This window comes from Ambystoma mexicanum, chromosome 6p (genome assembly GCF_040938575.1).
Source record: "Ambystoma mexicanum isolate Mex_15411 chromosome 6p, UKY_AmexF1_1, whole genome shotgun sequence".
NCBI classification, from domain to species: Eukaryota; Metazoa; Chordata; class Amphibia; order Caudata; family Ambystomatidae; genus Ambystoma; species Ambystoma mexicanum.
Window position 1 is genome coordinate 890,305,651 of NC_090935.1, and position 21,648 is coordinate 890,327,298.

At 47.0% G+C, this 21,648-nt stretch overlaps 1 protein-coding gene across 5 annotated transcripts in view; it reads right to left on the bottom strand.

The window, feature by feature from the left end:
• The window catches only part of MCC (MCC regulator of WNT signaling pathway), a 2,118,336-nt gene that overhangs the window by 309,346 nt on the left and 1,787,342 nt on the right, over positions 1-21,648 (bottom strand). For all 5 annotated transcript variants that reach the window (XM_069625509.1, XM_069625508.1, XM_069625511.1 and 2 more), the window contains one exon: positions 9,421-9,655. In XM_069625509.1, the coding sequence (XP_069481610.1) occupies positions 9,421-9,655 (235 nt within the window). The remainder of the gene's footprint in view (positions 1-9,420; positions 9,656-21,648) is intronic.

Below are 21,648 nucleotides of genomic sequence, written 5' to 3' on the forward strand. Positions count from 1 at the left end.
CATGAGCAGGGGGTGGGAGGGAACAGGTAAGACAAGGGACATGAGCGGGGGTGGGGGGGAAAAGGAGGGAGACACAGGGCATGAGCAGGGGGTGGGGGGAACAGGGGAGACACAGGGCATGAGCGGGGGGTGGGGGGCAAGAGGGGAGACACAGGGCATGAGCGGGGGGTGGGGGGGAAAAGGAGGGAGACACAGGCCATGAGCGGGGGGTGGGGGGAACGGGAGGGAGATACGGGCCATGAGCGGGGGGTGGGGGGAACGGGAGGGAGATACGGGCCATGAGCGGGGGTGGGGGGGAACAGGGGAGACACGGGGCATGAGCGGGGGTGGGGGGAACAGGGGAGACATGGGGCATGAGCGGCTGGTTTGGGGAAAAGGAGGGAGACACGGGGCATGAGCGGGGGGTGGGGGGGAACAGGGAAGACACCGGCCATGAGCAGGAGGTGGGGGGGGGGGAACAGGGGAGACACAGGCCATGAGCGGGGGGGTGGGGGGGACAGGATATCCGCTCTTGGCCCTCCGCAGGCCACCGTGTGGGGATGGCGTGTCTCCTGGCAGTCTGCAGTAGCCCGGGACGGGTTGTATGCAGGGTCTCTGTTGCCTCAATGCGAACGATAAACTAAGATGGCAGGCGTCACTGAAAATACGACGCACTGCACACTTCACCGTAGCCAATGGGAGAGCATGTCACATGTCCGCGGACATCACGCAAGCCGCTTGCCCAATCCCTGTCCTGTCCGCAGAGCGAACAGGGAAGTGTGTCCGCGAAGCGGACACAGATATCACTATTTTTTTTCACTTACATTTTTGTCATTTTTTTAAAAAACTACTGGACGGATTTACACCAAATAAACAAAAGCACGCTTTCGGGGCCAAGCCACCTCTCCTGCCGCAAATTTGGTGTAAATCCGTCCAGTGGTTTGGGCTGTAGGCGTGAGCAAAGTTTTTTCCCATTATGTCTATGGGAGAAAAATAAGTTTTGGGACCCCCCCCCCCTATAACTTTGCCCCCCCTGGAGCAAACCTCACCAATTTCAGAGTGGGCCATATACTACTTTTTTTTGCAAAGCTTGGTGAGGATTCGTCCAGGGGGAGCTAAGTTATAAGCCGCCCAAAAAGTGCTCTTCCTATGGAAACAGCAACTTAACCATAACTACATGGCCACTACCGTGACCATGTAAAATTATATATATATATATATATATATATATATATATATATATATATATATAAATAATAGTAATTCTAATCGAAGGTGATTCCTCACCAGATAAACACGTGACCCTCCCTTGCTCCCCTAACATGGGAATGTGGGGGTTGCATACATGAGCTGCAAAAGATTAACTGAGATTGCTGCCTTACTTGCAAGCATTTTGAGACATCACAGCCAAGTGCCTCAGAATTCAGAGATAAAGTCCCATTTCTCTGGCACTCTGTTGTGAATTATAGTTTGTCTCATCTGTTTGGATTTTGTTTAATTATCGTCTTTGATGTTCAATATATTATATTAATGTACAAGGGGTGTTCCAGCATCTGACTCCTTCTGGGCGGAAGTCCAACTTAACCCCTTAATTGCCAAGGGCGTGTAGGTTTGTCCTGAATTCCCATAAGGAATCATTGTAGGCTCCGCCCACTCCCGTACGTATGTGGTTTTAATAGCATCTAGAATGCCACAAATGTTCAAGTATGGCTTGAGTTCAGCAACAATGATTTTCTTAAGGATTTGGAGGGTGGGGGGGTGCTAGCGAGCCCAGTCAAGATGGCCGTGAGCCTGTGAGTTCCTTAACACCTTGGAGGATCCGGCGAACATCGTAAGGTTTCCCGACTTGAGCCGATACTTCAGAAGTCGTGCAATAGAACACCCACACCCACTCTGGGGCGATGTTTAAAGTCTGACGGTGCCTGGAGAGCAGGGATAGAGATTGTGCATTGGAGCCCTGGATTGCAACGGCTCGGAGTCAGGGGAGGAGGAGCCATCCCTGGGCGCAAAATGCTGGGGAACATGAGGCCCAAAATGAATGTACATTGCTGTGACGGGCTATAAATATGAACGCAGCCCAGCGGAAAGAGGGAGCCCCAACCTACCATTCGGCGAGCCCAACCGGGGCGAGTGACCTAAGGGGCTCCTAGCACCGACATGCAGTGCACCGGTGGACATGGGGGAAATTGCACCCGTAAAGCGAGAGGTACACGCTGGACAGAGCTGAACTACGGACAGCAACACCCTGCAGGTGAGGGGCCGGAGCTAATAGTACCCACACAAAGCCAGAGCCAATGCAGGAGGAAGCAGCATCCCACCACATGGGGAGGCAGCAGCCCCCACCCTCCGACACAACTGGTGTTGCACACATATGGAAGGGAGGAGCAACTCCGAAGACCCATCTGGGACCCCCGCCCAGGGAGCAACACCTGAACGGTCCCTGGCTCCCACCACGCAGTGCCCAGTGGGACACGAAGGCTCCTCAACACCGGGCGTGAGGTGCGTTGAGGGCCCCATACACCTGCAGACAATGGTACCTGCTGGCTGGGCAGCTGGTCTCGCAACGCCCACGTGGAGTTGGGGCTGATGCAGAGGTAGCAGCGTCCTGCTGCGAAGAGGAGCTGGAACGCCTACAATCTGACGGACTCAGAGCCACAAGCAATAGGAGGAAGGAAGTAACAATCCGCAGTGAAACTGGTGTGGAGCCTCATCAGTATTGCATACTGGACAAGACTGAGACAAGTAAGCTGGTGAGGGGAGGCAGAAGTACTCTTCGTCGGTCCTGCACGACCAATACATATCACGGCCCCTGACCATGAGATAAGAGACAGCCATTAACAGGGGACATATGTGGAGGCAGAAGGGGGCACTCCTGGTCCTGTACTACTCGAGGGCTGGGGCTGGGTAGAGAATGTTAGAGTGAAACAAGCTGTCAGATATGAGGGGAAAATATGGCAGCAGCAGACAATCACTGTGGAACCCTAATGTTCACAGGAAGCCCTTGCCTCTCCTACATAAACAGCCGAAGTGACAGGCCCCGGGACAGGTCAGAGGGGCGCTACTGGTGAGGCAAACGAGAGAATAATCAACAGAAACAAAAAGGTGTGTACCCCACGCCAGAGATCTGTAAGTGGCCATCACCAGTGTTGTGAGAGGCGCGGGCCACAAGGCGAACCACATATAGAAAGATAGAAGTTTGCTGCCGAGGCTTTGTGACACATCCACCTGCTGGGGTCAGAGTTCTTCCAGCCTCTCCCCATAATTAACAAGGATAGTCTGGGAATTTAAGAACGAGACGGGAAGACTGAAGAAGGGGTTCGCGTGGACAGTTACCCTCCTAAGAGGTTGGCCCGAATCACTTGGCTACTGTTGACGACTGGGGCGGGGGCAAGCGGGAAACAAAGATTGGACACTGAATATAGCGCCGCACACAGCAAGGGTCCCAGAGCTGCCAAGATGTCCAGGCCCGGTAAAGGAGGCAAACAACAGTCCAGATTGCAATTTGACACATCCTTGCAAACAAGAAATGACAGACATGAAAGGTTCACCGGAGAGACGATCCCAACTAGCACCCCAAGACTCCATTGGAGCATTTCAAGATATTAAGTAAATGTTTAATAAACTGCAAACCAGCATACAGTTTCTAGATGGGAAAATGGATACCTTCACTTGCAAGGTCGACCACATGCAGGTCCATCTTGACAAACATGGGGAGAGGTTGGATGAGGTAGAGGGGAGAGTGTCCAGCGTAGAGGACAAATCCACATCAGTGGCCAGAGATATGACACTTTCGACAAACAGGACGACTTGAAGTCCAGGTCTAGAAGAAACAACCCAAGACTAATCGGGGTTCCTGAATTGGAGGAGCAGAAGAATATGGAGCCCCTGGTAGAAGTGATACTGCGGGAGGCGCAAGGGCCAGAGGAGTTCTCGGCGATGTACATAGTGGAAAGGGCTCACCGAGTAACGAGTGAAAAGAAGACAATTCCCGGGGCACTGCCACGCCCGATCATAGCCTGCATGTTGAATCACCGGGACAGAGACACTGCCCTCCGCAAAGCCAGAGAGAAAGGAGCGGTAACTTACAAAAGGGGACACAATCTGACTTTTCCCAGACTTTTCAGACAAGGTACAAGACACCAGAAGGAAGTACACGGAAGTCAAGAAATGACGCCATGCTGTTCCCGGCCAAGCTGTGGATAGAACACAAGGGGTGAGCAATCTTTTTTCACACCCCGGAATAAGCCAATGCTTTTCTGGAACTACAGCTGAGGAATCCCTTGCAACGAGGGAACAATCGGTGAAAACATGCCAAGAGACGCATATCATTTAGTAATGCATGATGCTTGAGACCAGTGGGGAATCTGATCCAAGGAAGTTGGGTCGCAACTGCAACACAACAGATCTGTGGTGGATGGCTGGACTCCAGGCTATCCCTCATGTGGAAGCTCATATTTTGTGCAGCGGCAGGGAAAGGGAAGCAGCTGATTAGATGGGGTGATCAGCGGGGGGAGGGAGGAGGCCAGAGAACTGACGAATTGGGGTTGTTGGTGGGGGAGGCGGGCGGGGAGGGCAATAAGGAAAAAGCGGTTATAAACTCCCAGATGCAGTGGCATCTGGGAGGCAAGTATTATGCAAAAAAAGCGGGAGGTATCAGAAAGGACCGCAAGAGTTTTAAAAAATATGGTAGGGATCTGCTTCCCATGGAACACAATGTCAGTAGCACTTAACTATATCACCTGGAATGTACGGCAGTTGAATTGCCTGACAAAATTCTGCAAAGTCCTGTTATATATGCAGCGTCACCAGGCAGGAATAGCATTCTTGCAGCGGACCAATTTGTGCCATAGGTACTTTTCGTCCTATTCCTCGTATGCGAGAGGCGTGCGTGTATTGATCCATAGTTCTGTGGGGTTTCGTCAGACGAACGTGGTTCGAATGAGGAAGGGAGAGATCTGGTGGTACAGGGAAACATATAGGTTAAGTTATATACCCTAGTCAATTATTATGGCCCGAATCAGGACAAAGTAGAAACATTGGACTCGATTGATAAACAGTTGGGGAAGTTACCACTTGGGGAGGTTATTTGGGCTGGGAACTTTAATGCGGTCAGGGACCGAACGGGGAGCAGCTGCCGCTTGGCTCCCATAGGAACTAGCAAAATACAAGGGATGTGCCTAACATGGGACATTAGGGATGTATGGAGGGTTAGGCACCGAGGAGCACAACAGTACATGCACCACTCATCGGCCCACAACTCCTCAGAGCTAGAGTTTTTTTTAGGTCTTGCATACACTGATGGAAAGCATTACAGATTTAACTATCTTCACGCGCACATTGTGAGACCATGCCCCAGTCTTGTTGTCGGCCAAAATGACTGGTCGAGACAAGGGGAGGCCCCCCTTGCGATTTGAGAGCGACAGCCTCACTGAGACGCTGTTCCGGGATAGACTGGCCGAGGCGATAGACATGTTCTTCGAACCTAATGTTGGCTCGGTGAGCTCAGCCGGGACCTTATGAGAGAGTTTCAAGTGTGTAATAAGGGGAGTGTGTATATCAAGAGAATCGGGTGCTACGGCAAATTATAAGGGAGCTAACATACAAAGAGCACTATCTACAATCATTACAATCTGCATCACCCACACCATCGTACCCCAAACAAGCGGAAATCTTAGTACATCTACAGGAATTTGAAGAACTAGCACAGAGAGAAGACAAATTCATAGGCGGAGGGCAGTGGCGCGACAGTATGGGGAGGGGCAGAAACCAGGCAGGACGCTGGTGAGGGCGGCCAAACTAGATCTCAAAGGCCGAGTCTTTGCCATTGCAGATGACCAAGAGGTGGATACATTTGCAGACACAGAAAGAGTTCGAGTTTTACAGCTTCTACAGTCAGTTATACTCATCCAAGGCCCAGGCCTCCCAATGGGAGTTGAATAACCACTTCGATCAGGTGGCCCTACACTGGTGTACGGACGAGAAGAGGGAAGGGCTGGGGCGTCAATTGACACTGGAGGAAGTGCTAGATGCAATCAAATACCTCCCATCATGGAAATCCCCTGGACCACATGGGTTAACGGCAGAATTTTATAAACACTATGCTCCAAGATTAGCCGCTACTTATTACAGATGTATCAGCAGAGCCTAAAGGAAGGTCAACTACCCGAGTTCGTTTGGGAGGCGTGGTGGTGGTTTTGCCCAAACCAGACAAATCCCACAACGATTGCCCCTCCTATCGGTCAATATCACTCATCAATTTAGACAACAAAATATTGGCCAAAATTCTGGCCTCTCGGCTAGCACCACTGATACGCACAAGGGTGAGAGCTGATCAATCAGGCTTCATACCGGGGCGGTCTACCTCTCACAGGCTAAGGAGAATGTTCAGGCTGATCTCTGCGGTGCAGCGGAAATACCCAATAGTAGCTGCTCTGCTAGATGCCACCAAAGCATTCAACTCTGTGGAGTGGCCATTTCTATTTGCTACATTGCGCCAAATGGGACTCCATGGTACCATTACTATATACACGGCCAGTGGCTAGGGTACGAGTGAATGGCCAGCTCACACCATATATAACGTTAGAGAGGGGAACTCTGCAAGGGTGCCCTTTTTCACCTCTTTGTTCATCCTGGCAATAGAACCCTTGGCGGAGAGGGTCAGGGAACTTCAGTTACACTGGGGGGTTTGCATGTAGAACCACAGGGTGGTGATTTTGGTATACGCAGATTACATAGTGCTGTTTGTCAAAGACCCTAAGAACATCATACCCGATCATGTGGGATATTCAGCGGTTTAGAGAGCTCTCAGGATTAAATGTAAACGCTCAGAAATCTGTCCTGTTCCCACTAACTAATAATGTGGAACAGTATCAAGACAGGTGGGGTTTTCAGTGGCACACAGAACACAGCCGTTACCTGGGGATAAACAGCACAGGATCGGGAGGTGGTAAATAAATACAACTACAGGAACACACTGGAGCAGGCAAGGGCAGCCATGGATAGATGGATGAATCTGCCACTGCATCTGTACGGTAGAATCTCGCTGGTTAAAATGACGTTACTTCCTAGATTCCTGTACGTCTTCTTCAATGCTCCCATAGCGGTACCCGGAGAATACTTTCGGGAACCGAAAACTGCAGTATTGCGTTTTATATGGGCAGGTAAGCAAGCTAGAGTCTCCCGGGATAAATTGGTAGCACCAATACATGAGGTGGGTCTAGCACTCGCAGAATTTGAGACACATTATAATGTGCCACAAGCAGGGTTTCTCCTTTATTAGTTTAGTGAATGGGGGGACAGAGGGCACGCAGAAGTAGAAGGGGCGGTCGTGGCATGATCACTCCTGCGATCCATCATTCTTACAGCACCCGGCAGACAATCCAGGGCACAAGATATGGTAGAGGTCACATGAAAAGCATAGATATGTATAGAACGTAAATCCAGAGGAGATGTTTTATACTCCCCCAAACTGCCAGTAATACACATTCCTAGCCTCCTTATCACTGCAGAGGCGACGACCTTTGCCAAAAAAGTTTCCGAAGTGCACAGCTGTGGACATTACATGTCAAAGATGTGGAATACATTGGAGGACACAATCCATTCTAAATGCACATTCCCAGGGTCCCTATCACTGCGGAGGTGAGCTTTGTCGCCCTGACGAAACTAGGGATGACGTGCTTCAGCGACCTCTTCCCAAATGGGTCATTTGTGACATTGGAGGAGCTGAAAGACAAAGGGGCGCTCACAGCATTGGAGGTGTTCCAGTATTACAGACAGAGTAGCAATGCAACAACTGTTGCCACATTCCCCAGGCCACCACAGATTGCACCAGTACTAGACAAATTACTTCAGGGCGCCTACGATAAAAAGGTAACCTTATCAATGTACACTGCGAGCCTCACAATAGAGGAAGGAATCAAAGCCTCCCCCCGGAAGAAATGGGAGCCGACCCTGGTGTAGGAGATCTCTGAAGAAGTGTGGAGGTACTGCTGAGAGGGAACAAGGAAGGGAGCTGGTAGTGCGAGGCTGAAGCTGATACACTTCAAATATTTGCACCAATTTTATTATACACCACCTCGACTTAAAGGGTTCTCCCCAGACACTTTGGATAGATGCGTGAAATGGAATGTCACCCCAGCCGACTTTTTACATCTGGCATGGGAATGCCCACCCATACAGGCATTTTGGAAACAAGTATTTGAGACGTTAAGAGGCAAAGTAGGGGGAGATATAGAACCCAAACCACTGATGGCACTGTTAGGGTATACTAAGCTGATCCCAGAAAGGCACACAGAAACTAATAGGGTTGTTACTAATTTTGGCTAAACAACAAATTGTAATAATGTGGGGAAGGAAGCAGAGTCCCACAATGGAGCAATGGAGGGCTCACATCCTATATTGCAATGACATGGAGAATGAATATAGCTCCCTAACGCACTCCCGACCTGGTAATAGTGCCAAGTGGGGCCCCTTTATACAATATTTACTCAAACACGCCTAAATCCCGGGTGAAGACCACACAAACCCTAAAAGACTTGGGAGATAAAGGCGGAACAAAGCACCCAGGTGTCCACAGCAAGACCACAATGGCACTGAAGCAGAATGAGCACTGGGGAGAGGGAGAAAAACACTGAGCGGTGCATACGCATACGATAGGTTGGACATGTGACCTAGATTGAACCACCTCCAAATGTGATGTTGAACTTTTGGGGGAGGGGGGAAGGGATAACTGTTGCTGTTGGCACCTCAGCGGCGCTTGTTATGTTTGAAAAATGCCAATAAAAAGAAAGTTTTTAAAAAAGGATTTGGAGGGTGTGGGGGGAGGGGATAAACATTAGGTTCTTGGTAATGGTTGGACTGAGGGATTGGGAAGCAAGGGTGATTGATGGATTGCGGAAGGAAAGCAGGAACTGTTACATCTTTGAATGACTGACTCGATACGTTTGGGGTGAGGTCAGGAGGATGCTTTTTAAGGACATTGATTGGAAGGATATCATTGGTTGAGGGGCAGTTGTGATGGCTCTTATGTTGACCTTTGCTAATTTGTCGGAAAGGACTTAGGGAAACAGTGTACTGGTGCCCAATTGGTTTTCTGTGCGACAGCTTTGAAGATGCTTTTTGCAGGAGGGAGCGGTTGTGTTGGAAGCCATTAGGAATTTTGGTGATGTAATTGATAAACATGACAGATTAATCGACTTGTTTGCCGAAGGGTCTAGACTGGTGGTATGAGTGCTGAGGAGATGGTGACTAGCTGGAGGATGAATTTTTTGTGGAAACCTTGGAGCTTATGTTGTCTTCCTGGAAACTTCATTACTACCTTTTGTTCAGTTTTCCATTATTCCATGCTGTTGCTCTCAAAGTGACTGAGAATGGAGCCACATATCAAATGAAAATACTAAGGAACCACATGGACATTTTGTTATGACATCCCACAATACATACCTTCATTGCCATCAACTCCTGCATCAAGACTGCATTTTCTAGATCTAGTCGCTGGCTATCTCCTCGAGGTTTCACATCATAGCTGAGTGGGTCAATATGGATGCTCTCCAACTCCAACATTGTGAGCTTGACTGCAGCTCTATCATTTTTCAGCTGCTGGATATAATCCTTGAGCCTTTGCTCATCCTCTTTGGTGAACTCAGTGTCGCAGCTACTGGCAGTGGAACTGGTTGTGCTGAAAAGATACAAGAGAAACTAATTTACACTCCTCACTAACTCTTTCCCAGCTGTGTACAATATGTAGACTTTTAATTGTAACTAAATGTAAGGATTAAGACCTTCACAGAAAGAAAGCGGATACACCAGTGCCTGGCCATTAAGAAGGAAGTGCTACATATTTTCTCCAGTCCCACTCTGCAGCCACCATACACAAAACATTGAAGTGCTGACAGCTGCACCACTTATGGGCTTCCCCCGCTCTCCTTACATGCAAAAGAAGGTAATTGAAGTAGGATGGGGCATGATATTTTAGCTTGCAACTAACCCCTCCCTAAGCTCTGTGGTGAAACAGAAGGACGCGGACTAAATGTGGTCATGATTCACAAGTTTTATTTAAATAAAAACCAAAAATGCCTAACTAAGCCTATCACTATAAGGGAGTGCCGTACCCAACCAAAATAAAACTAAAGGTTCTCATCAAGTCCAAATAAAAAGTGTTCAGTCCACATCCTAAGTAGCATATTGGCCCTACCACTTCACAAAAGTACCTAACTCAAAGAAAACGGACGATTATACAATATACTCGGTATACACTTCTGCCCACTTGTAGTCGACTTGTTCTCAGTCTTGTAGATTGTCTTCACAGTTTTAGTACCAAATCCTTGAGGAAAATTAACAACTATCTTCTTTATGGGTTTCCCTCTCCCTCTGATAGGGAAACAGTTTCTTATTTTTAAATGTTCCAATCCCTCCAGGATGACTTGAAAACACACTTCTTTCTTTTCCACCTTTGTGGCTTGGGACTTCCAACAAGTCTGGTTGCTCTGTGGTAAAAAGTCTTTCAGTACAAAAGTTAGGTTAGGATTCTTGCCCAGTCGGATAACACAGCTCCCCATTATTTTATGCACTTTGCTGTCCGCATTAAAGAGTGTTCAGCTTCCCTTTATTCTGTCTCAACATAGGACCTACGTTTCTGTTTCCTTGACATTCTTAGCGGTTAAAGCAGGTTTGATATATAGTATCTGTATCTTTTTCCACTCTTATTTAGCAAGGGCTGTGTGTCGGTCTCATTCTCTTAACTATTTATACTTTGTCGGCTGTTCCAGCCTTGAATTATATTGCTTGTAACCCTTTTCTCTATGTACTAGAGGGGCTGGGTGTCAGTAACATTCTCTTGACTTTTCTTTTTTTTAACACATTTTATTGGCTTTTATGACGACATTACAACAGTAGACTCCTGCAGAGTCAAACTACGACAAAATACGAAAGGTCATTGGATTCACACACCCTGCACAGAACACAGTATATTGTACACAGCAGCAACAACGGATTATCATAGTTTATACACTAATCAGGTTTGGCAAATTAGGTAAATCACTGAGCATCTTCCCATTTTTGCCAGATTTTCCTCGGCTTTCTCTGGCCAGCCTCTGGCCCTATATACCCTCCGTTCCATTGATATACATACATTTACATCTGTAATCCATTGTTCAACTTGCGGTAGTACATCAGATCCCCATAATTTCGCTATGTTTCTCTTGATCAGGGCTGTTGAAGTTGAAAAGAATGCTTTTTCATACCGTGTCATTTCCCCTTCACCCCCCATTCCCAGTTACAACAATTTGGGTTCTCTAGGAACTGCACGTCCCAAGGCTCTTGTAAGCACATCACAGCACTGTTGCCAGTATTGCTGAATATGTGGGCATTCCCATAATATGTGGAAAAAAGTCCCCTCTTTATGGTGGCATCGTAGGCAATTAGGATCTGCACTCTTGCCCCAGCGATAGAGAGCCATTCTCGGATAGTACACTCTGTGTAGTATCATGAATTGAATAAGCCGGAGCCTAGATGAGATGGCGTTTCACAGGGATACATCAAGGTCGTGACCCAGTCCTCTGGTAAGATATCACCCATGCCCCTCTCCCATTTAGCCTTCAATGCCAACAATTCAGGTGTAGCAAAGAAGTCACAGCACTGTACATTGTAGAGATGATTCTACTGTTGACACATTCTGAGACTATATTTCTCTCCATAGGTGTACACTCTGGCATGTTAGATAGAGTTGGAAGATGTTTTCGTAATGCATGTTTTAGCTGTGTGTGATGGTACCTTTCAGTTTCAGCAAGGTTGAACTTCTCTACTAAGTTCTCGAACAACAATACTTTGCCCTCCTCAACCACATCACCCACTTTCCTTATTCCCTCCGATAGCCAGCTCTGCCATGTAGGTAGCTTGCCTACCTCAGGTAAATTCCCATTGTCCCATAGTGGTTGCACAGGAGTAACCTTCTTGTCACAACCAATAAACCTATGTACTTCTGGCCAGATTAGTGTCAATTGAGCTACCATCCATTGGGGAGCTGCTGCACTTAATTTCTGGTACAGACCTTCCAATGGAGGCGCTTTTTGTCTCATGTCTAACTCGGGCTTTACATGTGGAAGCGATATGTCCCTGTGTAGCATATCATTCACTACTGCCATCTGACCTGCTCAGTAATAGGTTTGTAGGTGTGGCAGCCCAAAACCTCCCTCCCAGACAGACCATTGAAGTGTGCAGAGCGGTATTCTCAGGTGTCCACCCCCCCACATAAGCTTCCTAAGTATAATGTCGATCCTGCGGAACACATCTGCCGGGATATGGAGTGGGGCGTTCTGCAAGACATATAAAAAACGGGGTAGTGCCATCATTTTGAACGATGCCGCTCTTCCCAAGAGGTTCAATGGCAAGGAAATCCTATGACGGGCATCCTTTTTGAATCTCTCCACGATTGGGTATGGGTTCCTATCTACATAGTCATTCAGATTTTTAGTGATCAATATGCCTAGATATCGAAAATGGGTTCCCTCAACTCGGTATGGACAGTTCTCAGGAACTGCATCTCCCATCCCTCTGATTGGGAACATTATAGATTTGGTCGAATTTACCTTTAGACAGCTGAAGAATCATACCGTTTTAGGAGGTCAGTTACTATGGGACAAGCTCTTGACTTTTCTTAGTTTTGGCAGATATTCCAGCCTTACATTACAATGTTCGTATTGCTTGATCTCTGGTTTAATGGGGCCGTGTGCCAGTAGCATTTATTTTGGGTTTCGTATCTGAGTCGGATTCCGCGCTCCTGGAAACCCGCAGTCATGTATCCTGCTTGGCTCCACAGGTCGCTAGCGTGTCTTTCCCGGTCGGTACCTCTTGTGTCAGGAAAGACACTTGTCGCTGGGTCACGGGAGCTCAGGCTTCTCTTTTGTCTCAGGTCTCGGTGTAAGATGCTGGCCGCCAGGCCCACCACTGCTCTTTAGTGGTCACGCCACCTGGGAAGACTGTTGTCTTTCCGTCCTCTTTTTCGCGTCCTCTTTTTCGCCTTGACCAGAGCTTCTTCCTCAGTCAAGGTACCCCACCCATCCAGCCTCCAACTAGCACGTTTCTCGCTCTGCATTTCACCGCTGGCTCCACAGCTCGATGTGGATATACCCCTCCATGACAGATGCTACAGGGGCTCGTCTCTGCATAGCACTTTCTCTCCTCCCACCGTAGGAGTTCCCTCACTATTTACAAACCACTCTCGTCTTATACACGTCATTAGAATGAATGACATTTTATCCGTCTTCCATGATCATGGCGAACCTCAGGTGAGGTTCGCCATTACCTGAAGCCAATAAGGTCAAAAAAGGATGTTTGTGATTTATAGTTGTAACAGGGAATGCAACAGTCGTTCCGACGTCGATATATGCAGAAAGGGTGGTTTTTATTGGGAGTTCCATGCTGGAATGTGAGCCCTTGTCCCAAAGGGGCGGGGGGTTACTCTGAGTGAGGTCCCAGTTGCCCAGATCCCTAGGGAAGGTCTTGTGTAGAGGGGTCCCCTCCCTAGCCTCAAAAGGGCTGGCTCCACTCTGGGGAAGAGGGATGAATTGCTGTTAAAGCAGAGAAACCCTGGGTAGAATAAAGCAAAGTTTGCGAAAATGCCAATATGTGATGTTCTGTAGATGCATTATAGTACTGTGAAGAGGCGTGTCCCAGAGTGGAAAGATGCAGAGGATCATGACTTACTACAGCAAACTCACAGGTACTGAGGAAGACATCCCTCCAAGACAGTTGTACCAGCCTGTGACTTGGCAGGAACAGGGAGGAGCAGCTTTGAGGCTGAGGGAAGCAGAGAGTTAGCAGATCCGCGAGTGCCTGAAGGAATGAGTGAGCGATGATCAGCTGAACCCGAGGAGGAAGGGGTCCCGGACGATGACAATAGGCGGAGCAGCGGAGGAACAGGGGAGTGAAAAGAGGTGGGGGAAGGAGGCGGGAGTGAGGAGGTTATTTTTATATACCCTGTAGGGAATGCATGGCATCACAAGTATGACACTGACACAATGGGTACATTTTGTAAAACCTTTATTGAAATTGTTGGGGCTGGAGAAACTCCTACTTTGCACTATAACTAAGATAGGACTAGTCTCAACCATCAAATAATAAATAACGCAGTCCTAGTGGAGTTTGTCAAATCAAAATGGCCTATGCTAACAAAATATAAGGCCTGCCTTATCTCTTCTACAAAAAGTGTAAAAAAAGGAGAAATGTATGCAAAAGGATAAATCAGTGTCCAAAACAATAAATGTCATTGAACCTGCTCTCCTCCCCATGTTAGACCTCTCGGAGTAAGGCCTTCCTTGTAGGTAGGATGACACACTCTGGCTTGGCTTCCAACACAATAAACAGTTCCAAAGCGTGGATCGAGGCCTTTCTGGCCTTCCATGTTAAGGCTCTTTTCCTAACTTACAAAATTAAAGTTTCAATACAAAAGTTCCCCTATGTCGGGCTCCGACCTTTCACCACGCAATTCACGTAGGCCCCCCCCCTCTGTCGAGCTCAGACCACTCACGATAAAGTCCAACACAAACTTGCAAGGGGGCTCTCTTTCCCAAGCTTCTTATACTTCAAGAGTCCCTCAGTTGGGGTCGGACCACTTTCGGATGTCAAAGATTTTCTAATGTGCATGACTTTATTTACAGACCACCGCAGGACCACTTCAACTCAAAGTTCACGGTTTAACTTTCATTCTTCTCTTCTCTAGGAATTAATATTCTTTATTTCACTTTTGCTGTTCATTCGCTTTATCTCTTCAAACAATGTATCTTTCATGGAGACTTTCGGGAGCGGAGAGGTTACTTCCTTTCACCGGACAACTCTGTTACTTAGTATCGCTGATTTCGCAGCTGTCTTTACTTCAGAGTTCATTCACCAGTCTGCCTTTCCTCGAGTCTCATCCACACACATGTAGCCCTCACTTGCGATATGTTGCTACTTCAAACTTCAACACACACCGGTCTCTCACATTGCTTGCCAACTCACTGGCTGTGTGCATCTCTTTCTAGGTTTTGCGATTTCCAATTCACGAGTCAAGGTTAGTACCACAGGCTTGGCCTCACCTCCCCAACTCTGCCGTTCACCCGGGAGAGTCATTGACATCCTTGACACACAATGCAGTCTTTGCTTGTGGAATCTGGCCTTCTCCACAGGTCTTTCACTGCCTGTCAGAGGAAACGACCTCCAGTAGGGAACTCTTGGGGTGTTCGACCCGCTGCTCTCATCCCTTGGTCCATCGCTCTGCTTCAATAGGTTTACCTTTGTCCTGGAAGCCCTGCTCCTACTCGTGTTCCGCCTTGCTCAGATTGTGTCTTTGGGTTCTGCCTTTTATTCATGGGAGGAGAGCTAATTGGTATCAGGTGTATGCACTTCGAGTCAAAGGCTGTTCTATTCGAATAAATCCTATGGACTTTAAGCCCCGATTTGCATTCTCTCTTGGCGCAGTGTGACTGGGACCTGTTTGTGTTTAACAAGTGCCTGACTTTGCCTGACCCAATTAGCGGCACATGTCCAGTACAATGTGTAAAAGTTAATGTTGTTGCTCTCTGTCACCCTCTTCCTCGGTCAAGTGTTTGTGTAAAAAGCAGGAGTGCGGTTAGGACCCCAGAGAATCCTAAAAAATGGGATGGGTTGGATAAACAAAATAGGGGGGAATACCGTGTCTCACCATCGGTTACCCCCACTCCCAGAAGACTCCTCGCCCAGACGATCCTTCCACACTGGTCCACCACCAGGGCCTGGATCCAAAGGCGATGGCCGTGTCCGTTCCACCTGAGAGAACGATCCCCGGGGACTAGCGGGTGAGACACCCTTTGGTTGCTCACATACCCTTCCCCTATGCAATATAGTCGCATCTGTTTCACAGGGAAACCGGGAAAGGAAATCGACGTCCCCCCTGTTCTTTACCTTTTCAGTGTTCCACAGTGAAACAGTAGGGTTGCAGATCTAAGAACCATTGCATGACTCGAGGGTTAGAGTCCTTCCGTTGAATTATCCATACTAAAGGTGAGTGGTCGGTGACAAATGTGAACTTTTTCCCTAGAAGGTAGCATCTTAGATGGACAAATGCCCATTTGATGACAAGGGCCTCTAATTCCAACACAGAGTAGTTCTTCTCACGTGGGAAGAGTTTATGACTAGTGAATAGAATGGGATGTTCTAATCCATTGTATATTTGCGATGAAATTGCTCCTAACCCCTGTGAGAGAGGCATCAGTTTGTAACACAAATTCTTTTGAAAAGTCTACTACTTTTAGGATTGGGTTCTGACACAAGGTTTGTTTTAGGTTGTTGTAACATGCATCGTCCTTATCAGTCCAATGAATCTACTGGGGTTCGGCATTGTTAATCTGGCTGTACTATCTGAAAAACTTGGGATAAACCTACGATAATAACCAATGAATCCTAGGAATGCCCTGCGGTCTCTCTTGGTCTTGGGTGTGGGGGCATCTAGGACGGCTTTTACTTTTTCTTGCTGGGACTGGACATTGCCATTCCCTACAAAGAAGCCCAGGTATTTCACGTCCAATTGAGCCAGCTCACATTTGGATGGATTTGCAGTTAAGGCGGCCTCTCCGAGGGTTCTCATAATAGTAGAAAGATGAGAAAGACAGTCTTCCCAAGTTTTGCTATAAATGACTATGTCGTCAATATAGGCCCCACAGAAATCGGAGTAGGGCTGTAATATCCTGTCCATGAGTCACTGGAAAGTGGCTGGGGCCCCATGCAGGCCAAAAGGGAGGACTTTGAACTGGAATAGTCGCAGGGTTGTCAAGAAAAGCTGCATTTTCCTTAGCTGGTCCATGTACTGGGACCTGCCAATATCCCCTGGTTAAATCTAGGGTTGATAGGAATGTGGCATTTCTAAGTTTATACATTAACTCATTGATGCGTGGCATAGGATAGGCTTCAAAGGCGGAGATGGCGTTAACCTGCCTGAAGTCTATGCAAAACCCCCAAGAATGATCAGGTTTATTTACCAACACAATAGGGTAGGTCCATGGACTCAAAGAGGGCTCGATAATGTTTGCCTTCTGCATTTTTTTCCCTTCCAAAACCACTATTTGTTTTCTTGTTTCTGGGAGTCTATGTGGTTTCAAATGGACCACTTTTCCCTTTGGAATTCTGATATAATAAGTACCATGTACTCTCCCTGGTTTCTCGCAGAATACATCAGGGAATAACATATTAAGGTTGTTCAAATCTTCTTGTTTTTGTTTAGATATTTCTTGGGGAATAAGTTCAGAGTTGTCTACCTCCTCGGGTACCAAACAAGACAATATTGAGGAGATGGTGACCGAAGGATTTTCTTTCCACTCCTTTAGGGGATTTATATGGTGGAGGTGGGTCTTTTGCTTTCTATCATGTTACGCTATTTTATAGTTACGGGTTCCCGTTTGCTCTAGCACTTCATATGGCCCATGCCACTTTGAGACAAGTTTATTTTCAGAGGTAGGTAAGAGGACTAATACCTTCTGTCCTACTGAAAAAGATCTTAAATGCACCTTGTTGTCATAAGAGGACTTCTGTTGGGCTTAAGCTTTCTCCATGCGAGTGTGGCCTAGACTCCTGACAAGTTTCATGTGCTCTCGCAATCGGGTAGCTGTATATAAGAGGGGAATAGGTGACTCTTCTCAGGTCTCCCGGAGCATGTCTAAGATATCTCTTGGTTCTGTACCATAAAGTGACTAAAAAGGGGAGAATCCAATGGATGCCTGCGGGATCTTTCTTACTGCAAATAGGGCCCATGAGATCATGCAATCCCAGTCCTTCTCATCCTCATCTACCAATTTTTCAAAATCATGTAAAGATTTTTGGTAAATTCTACCAATCCGTCCATTTGAGGGTGGTAAACTGAAGTTCTTAAGGTGGTAATGTGTAGTAATTCCTTGACTTCACCCATAAGCTTGCTCATGAAATTGGATTACTGATCCATTATAATTTCCATGGGGAAACCAAACCTAAAAAAAGAATGGTAGTAGGTGTTTTAAAATGTGCTGGGTTGTATTGTTCCACGTGGGGAAGGCCCCTGGATACTGGGTAGCGTAATCACTGATTCTGAGAACATATTTATTACCCTGTCTAGAAGTTTCCAATGGTCCAATGATATCCATCCCAATTCGAGAGAAAGGGACTTCCATTATCGGTAAGGGGTTTAGAGGGGCAGGTAAGGGAATATGTGCACTGATTTTCTGGCATAATTCACTTGTCTGAATGAAGTTCCTTATGTCAGCATGGATACCTGTCCATTAGAATTTCCCACTGATGTGAGCTTGGGTTTTAGACTGTCCTAAATGTTTCCCTGTCAAATGAGAATGTTCAATCTTTAGGCTGATCTTGCGATGGGTTTTGGGTATTACTAGCTGAGTTTTACATAAGCCTTCTCTGGAGGTTTCCTTCCTATATAGTAATCCCTGTTTCAGGAAGAAAAAGGGGCTCCCCTTTTCTTGTCCCTCTCCCTCCGGAATCAGTTGTACGAAAGCCTCTGAGAGCTGGAGCATGTCGCTGGGCGAACGCTAGATCAGGAAGGATGGTAGGTTCTTCTTCCCTTTTTGCCTCAGTGATACGTGTCTCATCAGCCTCTCCAAAGCCTAAGATACCTCTCTGAGTTTGCTCTGGTTCACTTTCTTCCTCAAAACGGGGAAATAGATAGTTCTCAAGAATTACCTTTGTAGTTGTGTCCCCAGTTAATTCAAACAAAGTTTCGCCATGGTACTGTAAGAGAACTTTTAGGTCTCCCCGAATGTCTGGATCTATAATGCCTGCTAAGACATCTAGGCCAAACTTCCAGGACAGGACAGATTTTTGGGCCAATCTTATGTGACACCCTGCAGGGGTTATTAGGACTAAGTCTGTGGGAATCATCCCTCTTTTCCCTGGAGGGATAGTGGCTTCTCTGCTGCTACAAATATCAAATTCTATGGATTCTTTTGTGGTGGTAGAGGGGTTTGAGGTGCTGTGACTAAGTCTCTGGAATTTTAGTGTTCCCCAGTTTTCTCAATTGAGTTGCATCCCACTTTTACACCATATGTAGGGGAGGCATGGTATCACAAGTATGACATTGACAAAATGGATACAATTTGTAAAACCTTTATTGAAAATGTTAGGGCTGGAGAAACTCCTACTTTGCCCTATAACCAAGATGGGAGTAATCTCGACCATCAAACGATAAACAAAACAGCCCTAGTGGAGTCTGTCAAATCAAAATGGCCTATGCTAACAAACCCTAATGACTGCCCTATCTCTTGTAGAAAAGTGCAATAAGGAGAAATGTATGCAAAGGAAAAATCAGTGTCCAAAAGAACAAATGTGGTTGAACCAGCTCTCCTCCCCCACATTAGACCTCACAGAGTAAGGCTGTCCCTGTAGGCAGGATAACACTTTGGCTCGGTTTACAACACTATAAACCGTTCCAAAACGTGGATTGAGGCCCACCTGGCCTTCCACACTGAAGTCTCTTTTCTTGACTTTCAAAATAATACTTCCACACAAAGTTCACAAAGGCCCCCCTCTGTCAGGCTCAGACCTTTCACCACACAGTTCACATAGGTCCCCCTCTGTCGGACTCAGACCTCTCACGTCAAAGTTCAACACAAACTTGCAAGGGGCCTCCCTTCCCCAAGCTTATTATACTTCGGGTCTTCCACTGTCAGGGTCAGACCATATTCAGATGTTGAAGACTTTCGCATGTGCGTAGCTTTCTTTACAGACGACCACAGGACCACTTCGACTCTTGCTTACTTCACGTTTGCTGTTCAATCGCTTTATTGCTTTAAACAATGTACCTTTCACAGAGACTTTCGAGTGAGCTACTTTGTTTCGATGGACAACTACGTTACTTAGTATCTCTGATCTCACAGCTGTCCCTACTTCAAAGTTCATTCACAGGTCTTTCTTCGCGTCTCATCTATCCTCTTGCAGCTTTTATTTGCGATAGAATGTTGCTACTTCATTCGCTTTAACATACACCAGTCTTTCAGGTTGCTTGCCAACTCACCGGCTGTGTATGTCTTTCTCGGCTTTGCCATTTCCAATTCACGAGTCAAGGCTAGTACCACAGGCTTGGCCTCGCCTCCCCAACTCTGCTGTTCAACCGGGAGGGTCGCTGGCGTCCTTGAAACACAATGCAATCTTCACTTGTGGGATCTGGCCTTCTCCACGTGTCTTTCAAGGCCTGTCAGTGGCAACGACCTCCAGTAGGGAACACTTGGGGTTTCCAACCCGCTGTTCTCGTCCGTTGGTCCGTTGCTCTGCTCCAGTAGGTGTGCCTTTGTCCGCTCGTACTCGTGTTCTGCCTTGCTCATAGTGTGTCTTTAGGTGTTGCCTTTTACTTGTATGAGGAGAGCTAACTGTTATTAGGTGTATGCACTCGAGTAAAGCGCCTGACTTCGCCTGACTCGATTAACGGGACATGTCCAGTACGATGTGAGAGAGTTAGTCTGGTTCCTCTCGGTCACCCTCTTAATCAAGTGTTTGTGTAAAAAGGGCCGGGCGAGTTGGGAAATTCTAAAAAATAGGATGGGTCAGATAAACAAAAGAGGGGGGAATACTGCGTCTCACCATCGGTTACTTCACCCCCACTTCCCGAAGACTCCTCACCCAGGTAATCCTCCCACACTGATCCACCCCCAGGGTCTGGATCCAAAGGCGATGGCTGTGCCCTGGCCACCTAAGAGATCCCTGAGGACTAGCGGGTGAGACACCGTTTGGTTTCTCACAATACCCATAGTGCTTTGCTCTGTGGCTCTGAACTCAAGATGAACTTTCAGCAACCGCTACTTGGTGGCACGGTGACATGTGACTGGTTAACAAAATGCTCTATTCTACTCCCAAATTAAATGGTAGACTACTGAAAGTTTTGCGTGAAAAAAAAAAGTGTGTCTAGCAGAAAGCCACATAACACTGGGCAGTCACTTCAGAGTGCTGCAATTAGCTTTGAGGGCCTCACAGTTCTTAACTGTTTCCGTGCCATGCTTAGACTACGAGGAAAGGTTTAGAAGCATTCAAGTAACTAAGCATCAGATGTGCAGAGAGGGTAGATGGCTGCATGAAGCTATAGCAGCTTTCAGTCCTGCACGCAGTTGAGAGGAAACCCAGGAGATGGGGGAAAAAGAGATCGCCACAACATACGACTAATCTTTTACGCCTCCATTTTCAATTAATTTATTAAATTCGCTGAAAATGGGCAACATTAAGGACTTTGCTCATCAGTCTTTATTGCTTTAATTAGTCTATAAGACAAAACAATTGGATTGCCTACATTTGTATTTTCCTCCTAACTGGTGTAACATTTTGAGAACAATGCCATCGCATCGTGGAAGGTGTGATTGATTGACCAGTCAATGCCCATGTGCATATGAGATTATTGCCTAATTATCACATTGACTTGAATGCTGGACCATCCATCAATAGGACTGCAGAGAATGAAGCAAAAAAGCTGCAAGGACAAGACAATATTCTCAGAAATTACACTGGAAGCCAATGCACAGCCCATACTTAAAGGGAAAAACGTCCTCTTCAGTCTCCTACCCACAGGCTTCTGTCCTCTCTTATATCTCACCAGAGCACAAACTGCAATCTCCCTTTTTACAAACACCACTTGACTATTCCACCTCCAAGTCTCTATCATTAGAGCAGGATACCAACATTCTGAGTGAGATA